General features: G+C 38.0%; 1 protein-coding gene and 1 long non-coding RNA gene across 3 annotated transcripts in view; one reads left to right on the top strand and one right to left on the bottom strand.

Moving 5' to 3' along the window:
• Positions 1-1,547: 1,547 nt before the first annotated feature.
• On the top strand, positions 1,548-15,460 carry LOC148149431 (uncharacterized). Of its 2 annotated transcripts, none has more exons than XR_015757955.1 (3): positions 1,548-1,684; positions 6,254-6,685; positions 8,097-15,460. It is a non-coding gene; the product is annotated as an uncharacterized LOC148149431 (long non-coding RNA). The 2 variants fall into 2 exon arrangements; XR_015757954.1 differs by having other exon boundaries at positions 7,995-15,460.
• coch (coagulation factor C homolog, cochlin (Limulus polyphemus)) overlaps positions 13,575-15,718 on the bottom strand; it is a 63,247-nt gene continuing 61,103 nt past the window's right edge. Inside the window, exons 11-12 of the mRNA XM_043698475.2 lie at positions 14,675-15,188; positions 13,575-13,750 (exon numbers count right to left, since the gene is read on the bottom strand). Of these exons, the coding sequence (XP_043554410.1) occupies positions 13,575-13,750; positions 14,675-15,188 (690 nt within the window). The remainder of the gene's footprint in view (positions 13,751-14,674; positions 15,189-15,718) is intronic.

The raw sequence follows: 15,718 nt of genomic DNA, 5'->3' as shown, positions 1-15,718 counted from the left end.
TTTAACCAGCGAGGGCCTGTCAAAGTATGCCTTTTCAGTTTTTTTCGTTGCATCTCGAGAAAGTGTTGCTGCTCACCCATCTGCCATTTCTTACTGGCTGAATAGGAAATAACCAACTCCCTAGCATAGGATTTAGCTGTTTCCCAAAGAATGGATGGGCTACTGGCCGAGCCGGAATTAATATCTAAAAAAGCCCTGAACGCAGTAGAAAAGAATTCAAAAAACTTGCTATCCTTGAGGATGAAGGGGTCCAGTCTCCAGTGCTTCAAGCCTACCGCAGTATCCTTACTCTTACCCATTAAATACACTGGGGCATGATTGGAAATATTGATATTGCCAATTGTACATGACGTCACTGAGCCCAGATGTGCTGCGGGAGTCAGAAAAAGATCAGTCTTGGTGTGGCATTTATGTCGGTTTGCAAAGAATGTGAAGCCCCTGCCAGTAAGGTGAATGTGCCTTCAACATCTACCTACCCCAATTCAGCACATAAATCCCTTAATTGCTTCGTTCGCAAAGCAGATATCGGTGGGACTTTGGGCAATCTGTCCACCATAGGGTCTATGAGATAAGTGAAATCCCCTCCTACGATAATATGTTGAGATGCAAAGTTAACCAGTCAAAAAATGCATCTGTCAAGAATTTAAGGGGGTGGGCTGAGGGACTGTAAACATTTAAGATCCCATATTCTTCCCCCATGTATTGCAAATCTTTAAGGATTGCAAATCTCCTGTGTGTGTCTTTAGTGCACTGTAATAACTTAAATGGGTGATTCTTTCTAACTAAAATGGCCATCCCTCTACTCCTCGTATTGAAAGATGAAAAATAAGCCTGATCATACCCATTCTGTTGCAGCTTCAAATGCTCTGCATCATCCAAATATGTTCCTTTGAGGATCTGAAATCTGAATACACTCTGAAGTAACTAGTTGTAGTCAGAAACAACCATTTAATACATGCTCTTACTAACATAGGCAGCAATAAAGTGGCTTCTTAATGCAAATAACATAACAAAATGGCTTCTAGGCTACAAATTGACAATTCTGCTTAAAGCTGCCAAAAGCTGCATTCCTGAACTAACCATAATGTGCCTCAATAAAGATTAGCAAACAATGCCTCCCTTATAGCATAGAAATAACTAGACTAGATCAGACATTACTAGCCATCCCTAACTGACCTTGCAAGTGCAGGTGCAAGGAATAGTTTTGCGAGATAGGGGTGCTTGAATGTGGAAAGTAAGGTTGGTTCCCAGGAAATATCATGGGGCTAAGTTGCTGTCAATGAAGTCATTTTATTAAAATTGATTAGTAATTGTCTTGAATGTGCTCTGGAATGATGACCTGCACTTCTCTCATAAAAATGTGTTTGTTTTAAGCCATGTGCGCAGTTTCTCCTAGAGACACGGAAGTGTTTAATCTCTGTGTTGCTGGATAACCTGTGCCCCGCCTTAATAAAAGCGTGAAATCTTGCTGAACCAGACCGAATTGCTCGTGTTTATTGACCAATCGCGGAACAGAGATTTGCTGCTTTGTCTTTTGTTCTGTGTGTTTTGGTGTTTTTACTTTGTTTATGAAATATAGAGGGTGGTTGCTGCTTTTGTCATGTTAAAAAAAGAGAGCTGGCCAGTGATACAATTCCAGCACACTTGGTTAAGCAGCTATATGCCACAGCCAATATTTATGAAGGTAAAACTCCCTAACTTTGACTTCTGGAATGTGTGTGTGCGAGAGAGAGAGAGAATCAGCGCTGATTCCCTGCAGGCTGCAGTAAGTTTAACCCTTTCAGATTCAGTTTGGATGCACATTTGCTTGTTGAATGTTTGTGTTTTGATCCCTGGAACTCGAGATCCAGGGCTGTTTTGAATTTGATTTGCATTTTGGGAATTTAACATGATTTATTTTAAGGTTAAGGATCCATCAGTGATTATGAAATGAAATATTAACCCCTGTTCTTCTTACAGGCCATGACTGCCCTACTGTCAATTTCTAACTAATCACTTTTATGCTTACATGAAAGCCAAACTTATTTAATTTCAAATCAGTTTAGTATGGAGGAAGACAACATTATAATCTTTTGAAAAAAAAAGTCTTCTCATTCAATTCTGCACCATTTGACATTAGTATAAACTTCCTCTCAAATTCCCCATAATTTCACGCTACAGCCAAAGATCATTTTCACCCTCTCACCCCTATGTGTTGTACTAATGAAAGAATTGACTGAAGAAAGTAAAGCAGTAGCACTAAACCTGGTCTTCAGGTGCAGAATCATTCTTTCTCAGGATGACAGCAGGTCTCTGCTCAATTTTAGTTATAATCTAAACTCAACACTGAGGAAAATCACTTCAGACTTTAATGTTTGCTCATTGAGTGGAGAAATTGCATGAACCTTATTTAATTTAGTTAAATTTTGTAAAACTGGAAGTATAAAGTTAGATCCAAAACATCCCAAACCAACAGCATTGTTTTCAAAAATGATACTAGCAGATTTAATTTTTGTTTCAGCCTCGTTTGTTTCCACTTAATTTTAAGACTGCTGTGTTTCATTGATGATTATGGTGTGCCAGTCGTAGCTTTACTTTATATCAATTCCCTTCCTTCAATGACAATTGAAGTTTCAGTTCAACATTAAGTTGTGATAAATCATTACAAAATTAACATCCTATGGTTAATACAATGTAGAAGGGGAAAATTGAATCCCTACATCAGTTGACTTTGTAGGTGCTGATCCTGTGCACATTTTAGTTCCTTTAATAGTGGCAGCACAGTCATTTATGATATTGAAACTTCTCAGCCTTTCGTGATGTTGGCATCGCAGGTAGACACCGGTGAGTTGCATGAAAATATGTTATTTCAAAACTTCTGTGTTGAATCTATTAATTATAAAACAAAACAATGAAGTTATCAATGTTTCAGCTTGTTACTTGGTAATCAATGAAGAGAACCTTCTTGAATTCCATCTTTTTTTATCCCACCCATCCATTATCTGCCTAAAATGTTCTTAGTGACAAATTGATATGAAACTGTACACTCATACATGAGAAAAAGAGGGAATGTTATGTTTCACTAACTACCTGTTTCTTCAGAGTCATAATAAAATATTCGGCCGGGATGAAGTGGTCTGTTACGCCATTACGTCAGCAAAAGACTCTGACTCCTTTCCCCGTCCTGTATCCCAACGAAGGAATGCTTCTAAGGCATTTAGCGGACATAATGTTTCTTTTGACTTTTACTTATCCCCACCTGCTCGTTGCTTATGGATTTCCTCTAATAAGTTTGCGGTAGCCTATCCAAATTGTTACAATGGTAAGGGATGGGGGTGCAATGATGTGTGTGTGACCAAGACCATTCCATCAGATGTACCAACCGCTACTGCTCTGCTGTGGGGCCTCGTATCTCATGCAACTGCCTGTTGGAGGAGTGTTTCTCTGTTATTGCTGGTATTCAGGCCCTTTGTGGAATGGACAACGGCACCCACCTCCACTGTGAGACCCCTAAGGGGACCTCCATTTTCCCAATTGAGAGATGGAAGGAACCATTCTGGAACAATAACCGCATCTCCTACAGAAAGACCCACCTCTTTTTATTGAGCAGCTTTCACCCTAAGCGCGCAAGATAACCATACTTTGTGGCCATGGACTACCCATATGTTCAGGGAAGTCACAAAGACGGACCTGCTTATTATTGAGAAGCCACATCCATTATCTATACTAAACCTGGTTACTATATTTTCATCCAAGGCAAAGCAACTAACGTCCTCGTTCTTGAAATAAGTACTCCCCGTGCTGTAGCTGTAGGGACACTTTTCCCAACTACTGTTCCCTGTCCAATTACCTGGGAATGGGATTGGGGTTTCCCTACCAAACGTTCAGTTTCACATGAATTCTGCGTGCATTGGAAGGATGCTAAGGCTTTGGGCACCACTAAAGGTCAATATGTGGGGTACGCATTTCTTAGTAATTTTTCCTTAGGAGGATATGCAGGAATTATTAGCCATCTAAATCAAAATTATTTCATTCGCGGTCTCACCGTCTTGGACAATGAGATGGTCTCGGCCTCAGCAGGAATTAAGGACATGCTTTCAGAATTATACTTATTTTCCCAACAAAACCTCGACTACCTACTTGCAAAAGAGGATGGGGTCTGCGTCATAGTTAAAGGTAAATGCATTGAGAATATTACTAGGTATGGAGATAACATTTGCATCTTCATCAGTCAAATCACAGAAGGCGCGGGATGGGGAGATTGAGGCTTTGGCTCATGGTACAACTGGTTGATAAATCTGACTATGTATATTGGTATTGTTTTAGTTTGTCTCTTTGTTGGTATTGCTATTGTTAAGTGCGTTATTGCTAAGCTAATGGCTTCTGTTGACATAATCGGTTCTCCCCAGAAAATGCTTCTTCCCCATTCAGATGAAGATGAGGAGGTGCGATTGCCTACTCCTGCTTCCTCCCCAAAGTAGGAGGAAGTATGGCAGTCTCTGGTGTCCATTTGATTGGACTGATTTAATCTATGCCCTCACATCCTATGGTGTGGTCATGGAATGACCAAAGGGGGAGATGAGGATCTGAAATCTGAATACAGTCTGAAGTAACTTGTTGTAGTCAGAAACAACCATTTAATACATGCTCTTACTAACATCGGCAGCAATAAAGTGGCTTCTTAATGCAAATAACATAACAAAATGGCTTCTAGGCTACAAATTGACAATTCTGCTTAAAGCTGCTAAAAGCTGCATTCCTGAACTAATCATAATGTGCCTCAATAAAGATTAGCAAACAATGCCTCCCTTATAGCATAGAAATAACTAGACTAGATCAGACATTACTAGCCATCCTAACTGACCTTGCAAGTGCAGGTGCAAGGAATAGTTTTGCGAGATAGGGGTGCTTGAATGTGGAAAGTAAGGTTGGTTCCCAGGAAATATCATGGGGCTAAGTTGCTGTCAATGAAGTCATTTTATTAAAATTGATTGGTAATTGTCTGAATGTGCTCTGGAATGATGCCCTGTACTTCTCAAAAAAGTGGATAAAAATGTCTTTGTCTTAAGCCATATGTGCAGTCCCTTCTAGGGATACAGAAGTGTTTAACCTTTGTGTTGCTGGACAACCTGCGCCTAGCTGTAATTAAGGTGTGAAATCTTACAAAGCCAGACTGAATTGCTAGTGTTTATTGACCGATTGTGGAACAGAGAGACACCCCCCTCCTCCCACAGGGTCCAGATCTTCACTTGTAATAAGGCAACATGCACCCTCTCCCTTTTAAGGTTGGGAAGTACCTTCCTCTTGACAAGCGAATGACTCCCCTTAATATTTCAGGTGCACCACTTAAACACATCCTTAGCCATACCCTTCTATAGCACCATTTAGACTCCAGAGAGGAAGAACCCAAATCACTGAACTTTAATGGAAAAGAATCCACAAAACCCAAAAACTACACAGACTAAAATAACTACAGCCAACAAAGCAGCAAAATTTACAAAAGCTATATATAGTAGAAATAGAAAAACAAAATATCACCAAAGGCACTGATTGGAGGGATTTACCCCCTCATTCAAAGAGGGTACCTACACGTCCTACAAACCGACTAACCATCCCTACTGCCCTCTCAACTCCTACCAGCTAGGGTCACGCCACATACATCAACCATCCCGTAGAGAAAAAACAAACACCAAGAGCGAGGTTAGTACTATAGACAAGTAAACTAAAAATAAATATGTCACCCATCCCTTAACATAACCTAGAGATTAAAGATAAATTCTCTAACCATCCCGGACATCATTTCATGCAACTTATTACCAGAAAATCCCATGGAGTCCCTGTTAAACAAGAACAAACCCAAACAGCTCTGTCCTCTACGCCTATTCAGCTGTTCGACTTCAGTCAATGTGTCCACAAAATTCTTCACTTTCCCTGGCGTGTCAAACAAATGTATGGATCCATTATGATTAATCAGAAGCACTGCTGGATATCTTCGTAAATATTAGATCCTAAGCTCTTCAATCTAGTCTTGACGCCATAGTAGAACCTCTTTTTCCTGACCACTGCCACTGAGAAGTCTTGAGAAAAATGACACTGGAGCCGCCACATATCAATGCCCTCGGGTCACTCCCCTGGGCTGTAGAGGCTTCCATGACCCTCTGTTTGTCTTTATAATGATGGAACCTTACCAGGACAGGGTGTGGGCGCTGATCCACACCTGGCTTTCATGCCACAATCCGGTGGGCTCTCACAATTGTTATCCTTCCTTTCGTAGCTTCCAAACCAAGGAATTCCAGGAGCCACTTCTCAAAGAAGTCCATCGGTCACTCACCTTCCATCCCTCTGGGATGCCAGGTTCTTTCTTCTGCTACTGTTTTCAAGATTGTCTACCAGATCCAACAGACCATGGACCTGTGTTTCCAGGTCTTCATTCCGGTTCTTGGAAGAGTCAATCTGTGCCTCTACCCCTGCAGCCCGGACTTGAGTTCACCGGTCCTTTTTTCCAGGTCCTGCAGCATAGTGGATACAGGAGTCAGCTTCTCTTCAATTGTTTTCCCCGATCTGCTTCCCCAGGACCTTGTGAGATTCAGTCAACTCCTCAACAAGGTGAGTAAGCGAGCCTTCAGCTTCAATGGACTGGGTGGTGGCCTCAGCCGTGGGCGAGCTTCCTCCTTTTTTTTGGCATTCTCCAGCTGCAAGGACAAAGGTAAGTTGATTTTTTCGGGTTTCTAGTTCCTTTACCATGTTTTTACTCACAGTAAAGTGTACAGGACTGATTGAAGCTCTATTGGGTCGGTATTGTAGCACAGAGCCCAGCAAATACGATCCTAACAGGACGCCGCCATCTTGGATTCCCCCTACTCTCTTATTTTTTCGACAAAGCACAAATCCCTTGTTAGAAGAAGCTAACTGCACATGAAATAAATGTTGTGAGAAATAATTAATTGGTTAAATTCTGGAAATCTAAAAGAACTGACATGCCGTAAGTATTTCAATAACATTGAGGTTGTTTCAGCTCTGACTCTTCATTAGAAACACTGAATTATGTTCAGGCCTATTGCGTTGAAATATCTTTCTTGCGTGTTGATTATTGTATGCCTATGCCAAACTTACTTAAAGAACAATCAAAGGGTAGAAGTAATCTATTTTGTTTTTTTTTTATATGGTCTGGTTATTCCAGTTTTTGGACAATGAATTTGGGTTCACGTGCTACTTGTTGAATGTTTGTGGGCAAATGTTCTTTGTATGTAATTTACGTTATAAGTAAAATTTTTGCTTTCATCGTTATGATTTACCACATTATTTCAAAATTCTCCTAATTTCTGTCTTCAGTTAGCAATGTCAAGTTCTCGATTCACACACAAGAGAAAACATCATTTTTCCTTTTACCCTGTCAAGACTGCTCAAGATCTCCTTTTTCAATTAAGTAATCTCTTGCCTTTCTAAACTCCAACAGATACAAACATAACCTGGCTAGCCTTTCCTCATTAGACCTGCCCATTTCCTTGTTTACTAGACTAAAACTTCTCTGAATTGTTTCCTTTCTTCCTTAAATAAGGGGACCAATTCTTGTACACAATGCTCTAGATATGGTCTCATCAATGCTCTGTACAACAGAGATGTAACCACCCCATTTTTGTATTCACTTGGCCATACAATAAAGAATATTAGCTTTCCTAATTATTGGTGTACCTTCATACTGACCTTTTGCGACTGTTGCACTAGGACCCCCAGTTTTCTCTGTATTTTGGAAATCTGCACTGTATCAACATTTACATATTTTTTTTTATTATTCCTCCTAAAATGAACAATTATGCCACATTTGACAGATTTTTGACTACTCACTTAATCTATCTGTATGCCTTTGTAGCCTCTTTACGACCTCTTCTAACTTAGTTTGCTACATATCTTTGTCTCATCATCAAATTTAATTTGTCTCTCAGTAACTTCATTCAAGTCATTTATATAAATTGATTTATTATTTGATTTATTTAATATTTGTCACTTGAACCTAGGTACAGTGAAATGTGCAATGTTGCCAAACTTGCCCTCTTGGATTACTGAATAAATTGATGTTACTGAAAGAGATTCATCAATTCAACTTTTCCTCTCCGCAGACGTCACCCTCTCTGATCCTCCATTTGCTGCCATCCCACATGGTCCCTAGGTCTCTGGCAACGTGCACCTCTGCTGCTCCTGTGTCCACTGCCTCCATGCTAGAGACGGTCACACTGCACGTGTCCCTCACCACCTCGGATGCAACTCCGAATTGATTGTTGGTCCACCGCTGCCACCACCCAAGATGGATCCACAGACCAAGCTGCATTAGAACATTATTTCAATGAGCCACCATGCACTGCAGCACAGAGGAGCTATAAAGAGCAGAGAAAAATCACCTATACAGTGTATTCAAAAAGAACGGGTACCCAATGAATACAGTCTACTGATTTCTCAGCAACAAACCCAAACAAGCAGACAAAACACAACCAGAAATCCTAGCCACTCTCCCCTACATCAAAGACATACCAGAAATCACTGCCAGGCTACTCAGACCCCTTGGCATCATGGTAGCCCACAAACCCACCAACACATTAAAACAGCAGCTAATGAACTTGAAAGACCCTATACAGGCAACAAGCAAAACTAATCTAATTTACAAAATACCTTGCAAGAACTGTAACAAACACTACATTGGACAAACAGGCAGAAAACTAGCCACCAGGATACATGAACATCAACTAGCCACAAAAAGACATGACCCACCTTCACTAGTATCTTTACATACAGATGAGGAAGGACACCATTTCCACTGGGACAACACATTCATCCTAGGACAAGCCAAACAGAGAGAGACATGAGAATTCCTAGAAACATGGTATTCCAACTGGAACTCTTATCAAGAAACATATTGACTTGGATCCCATTTAGCATCTCCTGAGAAAAAGAACAGTAAATGTCATCACCAAGGAAACCAAAACACATAAATAAAAAACAGGCCATACCACCAGTGCTTCATCTGGAGGCTCACTAATGATATTACCTTATATGGTGAAGAAACGTCTGAAAACAAACCTCCTAGCTCAGTGAGAAAACCTACATCTAGAAAAATATAAAAGTTTCAAGGGAGAAATCTCAATGCCCATTAATCAACAAAACTAACCTGCAAGCTTTTGTATATTTCAACAAAAGAACATTATATATTCTCAAGAAAAATTGAACAAACTAAGCATTGTCAACTTGACACTTTAAAACTATATATGGTTTGAACTCTGTTTTACTTCTCTTTCACCAGCACCCTTAACTCCATCTCTAAGAAATCCCTTATTTTCCAGAATTTTGGAGATTCACTCACTTTTGCTGGAACTAACCTAGAATATTTGCCACAGTTCACTGACACTTACATCTCCTGCAGTTTTTTGCTTTCTGTTTCCGTTGCTTTTTCAATATACGAATTACACTGAGTTTTTTCTTCTGTAATGAAAATGCCCCAAATCTAGAGATGTTGGAAAATTGAAATCAACACAAAAAGACTCACTATCCACTTCTTCTTAAGACTGTAGGATGAAATCCATCAGCACCCAAGGACTTAATAGTTTAGCATCAATTTGTTGAGTACTACTTCCCTGCCAATTGTAATTTTCTTAAATTCCATTTCCTGGTTTACAACTTTATTTGGATGATTATTCGTATCCACTAAAGTGAAGACGATTACAAAATACTTGTTCAATTTGTCATCCCTGTCTTTATTTTCTACTATTAGTGACACACACTAAATTTCTATAGGAGCGATACTCATTTTGTTAACATTTCTTCATTAAATATCTATATAAACTCTTAACATTGCTTCTGTACTTCTGCATTTTTATTTTTGGCTAGCGTTTTCCTGGTTAAGATGGTTACTTTAATTCCTAATTAACTTCAGCTGCTCACATATACAGAGATTGTATTTCCTTGCTTAAGTCAGGGTGAAATTTTAAAATATAAGCAGTAGATTATAGGCAAGTGTGAAATAGAAAAAAATTAGATCTTTAGAAAAAAGTTAAGCTTCATGCTGAACTCCCAGCATTGCACAAAGTCACCCTCAGCTTTTAAAGCTGTTTCTCTATAGGCAATAACCAAATGATTATGCAGAAGTCTAGGAAGAAGTACAAATTGTCAGATAGATGCTGCTATGTGTGTTTGGATATCTAAACTATTGAGTTTGTTCATTGAGAGGAAATTGTTTGGGAAGGATAATTAATTCCAGAAGTTGGGCTTTTAATGCATGTATATAAACATCTCAACATTGCTAAAGCCAGCCCATCTTTTGTGGTTGGAGAACGTAATCCCTAACGTTCATTGCAGTGGCAAGTATGTTAAAAATTTGCCTCGCCCAATTAAGTTCACATACCCACCTTTCTACTTGCCTCGTCTGGGACTGGAAAATCCCATCCTTGATCTCTCTTTCTGTATAGATGTGACCAAACCGACTGAATATTTCCAGCACTTATTGCTTTTATTTTAGAATTTCAGCATCTATTTTACTTTAGAAACAGAACTTATGAGCAGGAGTAGACCATTCATGCATTCAAGCCTGCTCTGCCATTCAATATGATCATGGCTGAGCATCCAACTCATACCCTGTTTCTCTTTTCTCCCCATGCCTTGTTACTGCTTTAACCCTAAGAACTATGTCAACTTCTTGAAAACATTTAATATTTTGGCCTCAACTGCAAAGAATTCCACAGGCTCACTACTCTCCTCATTTCAGTCCTAAATGGCCTACCCCATGTCTGCTACTGGATTCTCCTGTCATTGGGAACATCCTTCCTGCACTTACCCTGTCTAGCTCTTAGAATTTTATAAATTTCAATGAGACTGCCACCCTTATTCTTCTTAAGTCCAGTGAATACAGTCCTAACCAATCCAATTTCTCTTTGTATATTATCCCTGCTATCCAGGAATCTGTCTGTAAACCTTTGAGTACTGCCTCCATAGCTAGAACATTGTTCCTCAGACAAGGAAACCAAAACTGCGCACACTACTCCAGATGTGGTCTCATCAAGGTATTGTATAATTACAGCAAGACAATGCTGCTCCTGTGTTTGAATCCTTCCACTATGAAGGCCAACATACCATTTGTGTTTTTCACCAATGCATGCTTACTTTCAGTGACTAGCATTGAAGGATGACCAGATCTTGATGCAACTCCCCATTTTCAAATCCATCGCTATTCATAATACTCTGTCATCCTGTTTTTGCTGCCAAAGTGGATAACTTCACATTTATCCATATTATAATGCATCTGACATGCATTTGTGTGTCCACTCACCCCCATGTCCAAATCATTTTAAGTAGAATACATAAGCTATTTTTTAATATGTACATTTTAATAATTTATCAATATAAATACTATATAAATATATATTTGTTATGTAAATAGCAAATACATTTTTTAATATAACTTGATTCTTTCCTGATACTCAGATCTATATTGTAGTCATTGACATTTAGTACCAGTCACAAGCCTGTTTTTTACTGCCATTGTTAACACTTTTCAGTTAGCTTCAGTTTTTCTTGGTTTCTATTTACTCTGCTGTTGTTTGAACATCTATTATAATAGCAAAGTAAGATGTTTGCTGAAAAATATGCTCTTGTCAAACATTACTGTTGTAATTGGAATGAGGTCAGCAAGGTGGACCTTATAAAATTTAAGCTTCCTGATTGGACCAGGTTAACAGCCCCAATCAGGGAGTCTTGACAGATATAAGTGGGGTGTCAGGGTTCTGCTCACTCTCGGAGCTGGCTCTGAGTTGAATTGGTGTCATGGGCTAGGCATGTGTAAATAAGGGGTAACTTGGTGTTGGGATACTGGCCTTCATGAAGTTATTTTAATTACCAAATAGAAGCTGGCCTTGTTTTGAACAGAATATGTCAAACTTGATTTTCTGGAATGATTATACAAAGAAGCAAGGATCACGTATATGTGTCTGTCTTATTTTCTTCATCTCCTGAAATGTCTTCCTGCATGCATTCGACCAATGTGCCTACACTTTGGCTAAGTGGTGTCTTTTTTTTATTGTGAGATTGTTAGCAATGATCAAAAGCCACTTAAACATAAAGGGCAAAACAACCACTTAAACATAAAGGGCAAAACAAATGAGATCAATTTGATTTGTAACCATGATCCACGCATGATTCACTTCCTATTCAAGAGATACAGACTCCAGTCAATTAGTTCAGTACATACTTAGGATGGAACCTTCTGCTGTTCATAGTCTGATACTATGTACTTAACGCAGTTCAGAATGCTGAGTTTTTACTTGCATTGTTTCTGTCCTCAGAATCTGGAAGCAAGTTGATTCACCTCAGAATTCACTTTACTGTACCCTAGTAATACTGGAAGTTTTAAGTTCTAGGAAACTGTTAGTTAGGCTGCAAGGAATTATCATCCCTTCTGAGATAATTAATGATTTTAATTCTGAAGAAGGGTCACTGGAATGTTAACTCTGATTTCTCTCCACTGATGCTGCCAGACCTGCTGAGTCTTTTCAAGCAATTTCTGTTTTTGTTTCTGATTTACAGCATCCAGAGTTCTTTTTTCTTTTGTTTAGTGATTTTAATTCTCTGACAAGATCCAATAATGACCTGTTTAATCAAAACTAAAGAAACAGAATAGAAAAATAAATCCATATTGCCTTAAAATGCAATTTTCCTGTTTCTGGTAATTTGGCAGCCATGTTATGAACAGGCCAAATGTTGAAGTTAATGTTTTATCTACAAGAAAGAAAACATGAGAAATTAAATATTTAATCTACAAACATTATTTTGTGATAATTTGAGCAATCAATTCCGAGAGATTGTGAGTAATTTGTTGCTTGTGCATTTGTAATTAAAAAGTACTTCCAAAAAATGCACAAACTTTATCGTACCTAAGAAATATAATAAACTACACTACCTTAAATTCATTTTTGAAGACACTCTACAGAGTAAGAATGTAGTATGTTCTAAAAAGGTAACAAGTTTCAAGGTGATTTCCAATACTGGGAATTGGTTCCTACTTCAAGCTGATGATTTTCTTCAGGATTTGAATTTTTGGAAACTAAATTCTCTAGAAATTGAGCGATTGTAAACACAAATACCCACTTGGTTGCTCATTCAAATTTAATGGACTGATATTTATTTCAAACTGTAAATTGGCTTAGACAACATTCAGACAATAAGGACACATTAAATACATTTTAAACCGGTCATTTTATGTTCAGAACCTTTAACTGAAGTTACTTGTAACTGAAATCAAATGACAACACATTTTTTAACACTTTCTCACTGAAACAGTACCATCATTTGTCTCAAACATGCAGTACATTGTCTATCACAACACAAGCTCTGATTATAAAGGCATTTCTTCTTGCATGTTCTCATGTAAATTAAACCTTAATATTCCTGATTTTATTGTGAATAATTTGTGAAGTAGGAGAAATAGCACATGCAGTACCAGATATTAATATCCAGGCCTATATTTCTACAAAATATTGCACTAGCATGTTTGTTAGTATTGTTGACAAGAATCAGTCCACTGCCTTTGAATATCAAGGTACATGGTAGCTGTTGGATCAGTTTGCTACTGCGGAATAATCTTTGCAGATGCCTTTAAGGATATCAGGCACAAGCTTGTTGACCATTGGGAAATCTCTCACAAAGAAAGTATGTGCATCTTTGGGTTCTGAAGCCATTGCTTTGAGTTCCTGTTCCATTGCCCACGAAATTCCAACTGAAAATATGACTGTACCTGAAACAAAATATAGAAAATCTTGAACTCCTATGACAAAAGTTTCAGTGTTGAAAACCAACCCAATACTATACTAGGTCATTGTGCATAAACTTTCTAGGCTACGGTTCTGATGTCCAAGTCAGTGCCAGTTTAATTCCTCAATTTTAGGATTCTAATTTGAAAAGATAAAGGAAATATCTTTTACTGCAGACAGTGCTGCTGACTCAGTAGATCCTTTTAAGCAAATTTTAAAGACCACGGACAATTATTCCACTTTAGAGTTGTTAAAGATAGTTTTCTTCCATCGTGCTTTTTCAATGCAAATATCTCACCACTAGAAAAGCTTGTATCTTTTCATTCAACACTATACAATCTAAATGTCATTTGGACTTTATAGTCCATTTGTATTAACTGTAGCTAAGCTTACATTTTGGCTGAATGCATCCTTATTGAAAGTCTCTTTTTTTAGAATATGCTGTAGCTTTTGTAAAGAAAATAAACCTGTAGATGTACACCACTTCATGATTTTATCAGTCATTGTTCGGCCTAAATATTTTACAACATGGTGCTTGTAAAATAACTTTGTATGTATGGCTGTAGTTACTCTTACTTATGTAAATTTTAAATGATTATCCTTGCTATTACAGACACAAACAGAAGTCATTCATGTAATAAGGAGAGAAACTTGCTGATAATTAAATCTAAGCTCCTCTTTTCTGACTAGTTACACCAGCCTATGTAGATTTCTGGGAATGCTGCTTTGTTTCTCAACTGAGGAACGATGTGGTATCAGAAGCCCCAAAAGTGTGAAGTGTAAACTGTATCTTATTTTTATATATTAAATACTTTATATATTAAATATATTAAAGTTATTGTGAAAAGAATTCCCAAATTTGCACTAACTTAGCAGATAAATGTTTTTATCATCCAAGCAAACGTTACCTGATTGATGTGCCACTGTTGCTGGAACCTCAACATCATCATAAGATTGGCCATCAGTGATGATGATCAGCACATTCAGGTTGCTGTTCTTCAATTTTCCAAACAAATTCTTTGAGGTGTAAGTAATTGCTTCCCCAGTGGCTGTGCCACCACTCCAGTAAGGGATATTCTTGATAGCATTTTGCACTGAATCCTTTGTTAAATGTTGACCAAAATCAAATTCAGTTCTTTGATTGTATGTGAACTGTACAGCACCAACTCTTGCACCAATCTGATGAATGTCAAAGGATTTCACAATTTCTGAGATGAAGTTCAGAACAATGCGAAAGTTGCTGTCCCCAACACTGCTGGATCCATCGATAAGAAAGCCAAGGTTTATTGAATTGTAACAAGTTCTACTGCATGTCATCTGGCTGTAGGAACACAGTCTTTGTGCTAAAGGTTTTATAAACTTATACATGCCAAACCAGTTTTGAATAGAATAGGAAAACAGTCCATTGTTTTTGCAAACAATCTGTGAAAGAAAAGAAAAAGATGCAAAGTAAATCTTAAGCAATACAATTGGTGATGGCAAGTAATTGCTGCCACATTTGCTCTTGGTTTGGAGACATTTTTGAGTAATATGAAGTTAAAGTGCACATTTGATACCAATAAGTGGAATTAGCAAATGTCTAAATGCAGGTGAAATTTGTAATAGTATTAAAGAAACCAATATTAATTGCTAATGTTACTTTTTGCTGATTGTAAAATACTTAAAAATAAAATGTTGCATGAAATAATACTAGATGATTGAACCTTTTAAAGGTTGCTTGTTATTGGTGTAATTGTTATTGTCAATGAAGCACTGTGATATTGTTCTTCGGCTACAAACCAGAATTCAGCCCAACAATTTCACTCCCAAATTGTGCTGCACATTTATCCACAACGTGAAGCTTCACCAATGAAAAGTGATTGAATTTGTGGTAAACCATTATAATTTCTCCAAATTATATACTGTATCCAGGCTTTCTGCTTCTGGTTCTCCTGAAGTGTGTATCTAGCAGA

Source organism: Chiloscyllium plagiosum, unplaced genomic scaffold (assembly GCF_037043375.1).
Source record: "Chiloscyllium plagiosum isolate Xiang-an unplaced genomic scaffold, Cpla_swu_hap1 HiC_scaffold_8, whole genome shotgun sequence".
NCBI classification, from domain to species: Eukaryota; Metazoa; Chordata; class Chondrichthyes; order Orectolobiformes; family Hemiscylliidae; genus Chiloscyllium; species Chiloscyllium plagiosum.
Note: the sequence above shows the minus strand (reverse complement) of the source record. Positions and strands in the feature narration are given on the sequence as shown.